Source organism: Cryptomeria japonica, chromosome 7 (genome assembly GCF_030272615.1).
Source record: "Cryptomeria japonica chromosome 7, Sugi_1.0, whole genome shotgun sequence".
Classification (NCBI taxonomy): Eukaryota; Viridiplantae; Streptophyta; class Pinopsida; order Cupressales; family Cupressaceae; genus Cryptomeria; species Cryptomeria japonica.
The window spans coordinates 367,087,450-367,094,585 of NC_081411.1; the positions used below are offsets into that span (position 1 = coordinate 367,087,450).

General features: G+C 34.7%; 1 protein-coding gene across 1 annotated transcript; it reads left to right on the plus strand.

Annotated features, from left to right (window-relative positions):
* Positions 1-1,381: 1,381 nt before the first annotated feature.
* Positions 1,382-2,618, plus strand: LOC131040014 (uncharacterized). Its single transcript, XM_057972888.2, has one exon. It carries the CDS (start codon positions 1,391-1,393, stop codon positions 2,423-2,425), a length of 1,035 nt encoding a protein of 344 aa, XP_057828871.2. The 5' UTR covers positions 1,382-1,390; the 3' UTR covers positions 2,426-2,618.
* Positions 2,619-7,136: the final 4,518 nt, after the last annotated feature.

Here is a 7,136-nt window from a genome sequence, read left to right on the forward strand (position 1 = left end):
CCCAAAATGTGTCCAAATACTACTTAGAGTTACAAATTCACCATTGCAAATTAATCAAAATATTGCATATGTTTCTTCTAATTGTTCTCTTCTGGTGGTGATGCATTCATATTTCATGCTCTTTATCTTGAATAAGTTGATTAAATCTTGTCAAAGCACTTCAAAGTAATGTTATTGTGTAAAATCTATATATGTAATATAGCCATTTTATGTACACAACTAAGATCTTTTATCAAATTTCATATATCTGTGCACCTATAGTTTTGGTGATTAAGTGAAATTCTAATTATTGGATTGTAGATTATTTTGAATTCATCACATGTTTCAAAATTAAGACTAAAACTAAGTGTGTTATTGGCTACTTACATTTACTATTTACATCTTTAAATCCTAGCATCTTTTGATTTTTTTAATATAAATTCTTTTTGACTAGGATTAGATTAGAATTATATTATTCATATCTAGAAAGATTTATGAACCATTTTAGAAAATTTAACTCTAGATGTAAGAATTGTCTAGCTTGATATTTTACTAGTATAAACACTTTGTTAAAAAAAAATTGTAAATCATATAGCTACTTCAGTATTGCTAATACCAAACACAAAAACAACTTATATTTAATTGATCTTTTAAATTGATTAATTTTATTAAAAATATTAAATATCTTCATTCTACTAAAGTTGATTGCATCAAAAGACCCTCTTTGAAAAAACTGACTTCAATACCTTCCAACTCACTTCAATACCTTCCAATTATTAGTGTAAATTAATTTATGCTGAATTATAAGGTTGATTCATATAGCATACTAGTTTAGGCCTCGATATTTAACACCTCTTTCAGTTTTTTTCATTGATTTTAAAGGTACACTTCCGTAGTCTTGAGTCCCTTCAATGCCCACGTTGTTTCTCCTACACCTCTAAACCGGATCATCCATTCCTCTATGTCAGTTTTGAACACCACGAGTTTGTATGTTCTAGTCTGCAAAAGACTTCATAACATTTTAAAAGACTGAGTTCCCTATCAAAGACGTTACCTTCCTTCGCGAATATTTGATTCCAGTTCGCAGTTCATTCGGCGAGAGTTACAATTTACTTGAGGAATGTTCTGAAGGTTGGCCTGTTGCATCATATCACTGTCCCATCTGTTCTGAATAATGGGAAGTACAGTGCATTTCATTATGTTAAATTTCACGTCTCATAATGCGTTCCACTATGTTCGGGATTTAATATTAAAGTGCATGATGAATTCCACGAACATTGCAATTGAGTGCAAGCAGACATAGTCATGTTCCATGATTCATTTCCTTGGTTTCCAGCTATAAAAGGAGGCCATTGACGTAGCGTCAAGCTCATAACCTTCTTCTTCTTCTTCTTCCAAATTAGTTAGTATCATGGCCGTCACTGCTAGTACCAGTGCTACCTCGTATAGTTCTCTATTATGTGTTGCTTCGATTGTGATTGCAGTCGCACTCAGTTTAGGCATTCAACCTTCATTGGCAGTGTTCCAGACATCGTCTGGTATGGAGGGAGGACTATCATTGCAAGAAGGAGCTTCTGTTTACGTTGCGCTCAACAATCTACTGAACTTCGATGGATTCGATACAACAGATTGGTTTGAAAGTGGAGTCGCCTTTGCGAATGTGCACACCATCAATGGCAAGAGCATCGCCCTGAGATATGCGTGTTGGACTCAGTACTGCACCGTTGGCACCTGGGAGACCACAAGAGGAGATTTAGTGCTGGATGATTTTCGAACGAGCGTCACGTATCTGAGGCCCTTTTTACTGCAAGGCTTCTCTTGGGCTGCTGTCTCCAATGGCTACGCCTGGCTCGATTACCATCTCTTCCCCACGGATGCAACCACTCTTGAATTGCCTTCATCAACATCCCTATTGAATGTAAGTATTACGAATACCATTGTTGATGGACATGAAGTTAACACAACTGCAAATGTTGGGGATTTTGCTTCTACTTTACCCAGGGCTCTTATATCAACTGTGTCAAGATATTCCCCTGTTGAGAAGACAGGCTTTATACACTGTCCCGTCTTGCCTCTGGTTTTGCTGAGCCACTTCAACGGCATTTGGGACATTCTCCACGAGGGGGAGTACTTGACATCTGCGAACAAGAGAATACAACTTGTAATGCAGAGCGATTGTAATCTTGTGTTGAGTGATACGCAGAGTAATGGAATTCTGTGGAGCAGCGGTACTGCAGAGCGGGGAAGTGGATGCTTTGTGCGCCTTCAAATCGATGCCAATTTAGTTATATATACTGGAGATGGTGCTCCAGTGTGGGCTATTGACCAAGGCTGTGGGTGCGTCAAGTTTAGCTCTTTGGTTATTGAGGATGATGGTAACCTGGTTCTCTTTCGTAGTGAGAACAGGAAGCTTTACCGAGTTTGGGCTACAAACACCATGGTATGACTGAGGCCTTCAAAGTTGCTATCTCGCTTTCTAGTTGAGTGGGCTTTGCGGTGGATCTAATTAGTATATCTCCCGATTCGAAGAGTGGGTGTGCTTACGTTCAGTTTGTGTATCTCTTTGTTTTGCCAGTCTATGGTATATTTATAATTAATTGATAATGTGTGGATCATACTATAACCAATTAATTCAATATTCTATAACGTATATTATATCCATTTAAAATGATATATTATAGATTAAGGTCAATCTGATAGTATCTGCACATTTAAGAAACAAATAGTTTATTGTTTAAAATAATTGTCATTAACAAAAACTATAAGATGAATAGAAAATAATTTAAATACTCAAAGAAAATATTCTATGCGTTGAAAATTTAAATCATATAAAATAAGTTCCCCTGAAGCAACTCAAATTGAAGTATTGATTTTGATAAAAATATTCATTAAATTAATTTGGAAATGTTATGTTTATTCTTAAAATATGATACCTTTCATTATTTGGGAATGATTATTATAAAATGGGATGAGCCAAATTAACCATACGACAATTTAGTTTGACTTTCTCAAACTAGATTTTTAACTCATAGGACATGTCTCATGAGTTTTAGATGTAACTGTCTTAGAAGACATAAATTATCTGGTAAGTTAATCATTCAAAAAATGTATGATTTATGAATTTCTAAATAAAAAAAGATATAGATTCACTTGAGTGAGCATAACCTTTTATGTGCTTTCATATACATTAATCATTTCAATGGAATAATAGAAGTCTACACGTATATAAAAACATACTAAAACAATCTCAACGTTCTTTTAATTTGGTTTCATATAATATTTAGTACACTATTGCATAAAAAGTTATAATAAGTTGTCGTTGAGGAAGAATATGCTATCTTAGATTATATTCACTCGATCTTTTATGTAGAAATGAAAAGTATGCTTTGGATCTTATCATTCTTGATGAACAAGAAAAGAATGTTCTTCAAATTAAGAAAGGTAATATTCTTGGTCTTGAGTGTTTTTATATTGATTTTTTTTCATGAATTTTTGGATATTTTCAAGGATTATCTCCTAATAGTTGTATGTGAATCTTAACATAATAAAAAATATTTTAAAATATTAATTTTACATTTTTGTCTTTCATTCTCAAGAAGTTTGTAGTAATTTTTTTTTGACCAATTTCACCTTTTATTTCTCTCCAAGTGTCACTTAAAAAACTATTACTAAACTTATCATTGATTGTGTAATAAAGATTTTTTATCATCTCATATTATATAAAGATGGGAGATGGGCGATTTGTTAAGGGATACTTAGTTATTGATGTTATTGTTAATGGGACTTTTTCTTAGCCTATTCCTCTTACTAGATCCATTAGGTATGGCTGCCCTCTTGCCATTTCTTTGTTTGTTATTGCCTCGGATGCTTTATTCTACCTCCTAAGAGATGACACCTTATCTCCTACAGTTCATGGCATTAAGCTACTAGATGACTCTGAATTGCTCAACATTCAGTTTGCTGATGATACCTCGCTCTTCTTGGAGCTATCTAGGCATAACATTGACTGCCTCAATCAAAAACTTTACACCTTTGGTAGAGCTTATGGCACTCATATCTCCAACCCCAAATCTAGTTTTCTTGGGTGGAAAGAGGAACCCCTGGACTAGCTTCAACAGTTTGGATACTCATGGGGAGGACCCACCAAGATAGTTAGATACCTTGGTGTCCCTTTCTCTGTCTCTCCCTCTCTTAAGGACATGTGGCTTTGGGTCAAAGAAAAGATTGATAAAAAGCTTAACAAGTGGAACAATAGGGTTCTCTCCTTCGCTGGAAGGATTCAAGTCTGCTAGAAGATCCTTTCTTCCTACAGTATTTACTACTCCTCTGCTTGGATGTTCAATAACTAACAAATTTTTGAAATCCAAAAATCTATCAGACGCTTCCTTTAGTCTGATGGAAAGGGTAAAAAAAACACCCATACGGTAAAATGGATCTAGTGCCACATAGACAAGAAACTTGGTGGGTTGGGTCTTAAGGATCTCAGAATGCAAGGAATTTCCCTTGCTACCAAATGGATATTTCATGCTTTGGAAGGACAAGAACCTTGGAAGATTCTTGTCAGAAACAACATTCAAAATGGTGTCCCAAGCTTGCCAAATCTTGGAAAGCCCTCCCCTTTAGTGATCTGGTTGCAGGTGGTTTCTCTGTCTCTATCAAAGGCACTTGGGTATTCAAGTCCATTTGGAAAGCTTGGGAGAATGTGCACAAACTTATTGTCAACTCTAGAATTGACTATAGCAACACTTTGCATGGGGAGAGATCAATATGGTGGAATCTCCACCATAATTCTAAACCCCTTGCCTTAACCCAAGGCTGTTTTGCTAGGTGCTGGTATAATAAGGGTATTAAGTATCTTATGGACATCTTTGAGCATGATAATCTTATTATCTGGGAGGATCTTAGTGGTGAGTATGGCCTTGCTACCTCCCATAAGAGAACCTACAATATGATTGAAAGCACTTCTGCTTGTCTCAACCTTCCCAGGAACACTGATGTTTTTTCTCACAGATACCTCTCATTCCTTTGGAAGGATGGATCCCTACTCTCCAAGATCAAAGCCAGGTCTATTTACAGATTGTTCAACTATGACACCTTGGTGGTTGATCACATTAACTCCCTTTGGTATGTTGACTCAATTACCTCTGCTTGGTAGAAAACCTTTGAGAAATTATGGAAGTCTCCCATCCCCCCTAAGATCAAATTCTTTAGGTGGCAACTCATGCTGAATAGATTGCCTATTAGGAATAACTCGGCTGCTTATGACTTATGCTCTATTTGTAGGAAGCCTGAGACTACATGACATATCTTTCTTGATTGTATTTTTGCTAGAGAAGTCTGGTTGATGTTTGGAATCTCTCTTACTGAACATGTTTGTACTCTTGATATTATTACTGGTTTCATTTGTGGTCTTAAGAAGGATGCTATCCTATTCTGGTAAATTCTTTCTTCTTTCATTCTTTTGTTTATTTAGAAATTTTGAAATGAGGAAAAGTTCCAAGGCAATGATAGATCTCTTACTGGGTTTTTTAGAAAAATCTTACGTTATAAAATTGTTGTGCAGGTTTGTTCTTTGATGAACGTGGAGAGGGAAAATTTGTTGTGTTTCCTAGGGATGGCCATGCAACTATGTTCATTTATGAAATGAAAGACAGATTTGAATGGGCAAGGATTGTGGAGAATCAGACTGCCTTCGATGATGCGCTCAACAAGCTGATCAACAAACTCAAAGACAACAGAGGTCCCTACTTTGACAAGCTCGAGATGTTTACTTAGATCTTGGATCAGAAGAAGGTGGTGTGGATGGAAGGTCCACAAGGCTAGACCACGTGGTTGGAGAATCATGATGAGATTCTCCAATAGATGTTTATTATGTTGCTGTCACAATTAGTGTTTTCCTTAGTCTGTTGTCTCGAATACTGTATACTGTTATATACTTTCCTTTTTGGCTCTTTTTGGTAGATGGATGACTGTATATTTTCAGTTGGTTAGTGTCTCTGACTTTACTAATTGATGGTTGAGGCTCTGCCTCCCATGGTTTTTGTATAAACTCATTCTATTTTGATCTCTCGATTATTAATACAAAAAAAAAAGGTTTATGATATAGTTGGATGATCCCTTTTAAGAAATGTTCTAAGTTCTAAATTTAATTTTAGTGAAAGATAGATTGATAACATTATGAGTTGTATCATATCTTCTTTATTCTTCATTTTGACAAATGTAATATCCTCTTCTCTTTTTATTTGCTATGAGACCCTATTTCCACTTATATTTTCATTCTCATAGCTAATAATTTGGGAAGTTTCTCACCCCCTAAAGCATTAATGGCATTATTCATGGCTGAAACATCGGCGGGGAACTTGATTCAATTATTTTTAATTTGGTTATGTTATTGTAGTGATATGTGCAGCTAAGACTTATTAAGAGCTCTTAATTTGGATGAATTTTAGATATACATTTGATAGATTTAGGTTGGCAAATCAGTGCAGATAAGTCAAACATCTTTTGATTTAGTGGATTAATTCTCTTATTTTGAGATTTAAAATAGGATAACATTGTTTTGGTCATCTTGATATTCTTTTCTCCAATGGCCCTATAAATATTTTTAATGGAAAAATATTTTTGGTCAACTTAGCATGTAGGTTCAATAGTATACTTTGTGTTGGCTTCTCTTACAAAAAATTATATTTTACTAGTTATTTTTAGTAGTAAATTTTTGGTTCTTTAAGGTTTTAAGAATTTTTAAGAAGTTTCATTTTCTATCTAAAAGTTTTTTGTGGTTATGGGTATTTGCATCAAGTTTGGGGATCAAAAGAGGGTCTTAAGATGCAACTTTTTTTTTGTGAATTCAACATAATCCAAACTTTGATGAGAAATTGAATATACATACACTCAAAATCTCAAGATGCAATATGAACAAGATTTGTAGCGCTTTGAATCTACTTTCTAAACTACTAATTTTTTTTTAAAATGGTGGAGATTAAGGGTTTAGAAAGGGGTGGGGTCACAAAGTGGTCCTATTTTGTTCAGAAAGCATAACATAGTGTATGTTGTGGCCCCCATAAAATGCTAACTTTTTTTTTATAATTTTTAAAAGCCTTCTCATGATAAATTAACTAACAACATGTTATTTATGTCATGCTTTTGACTATTTTTTT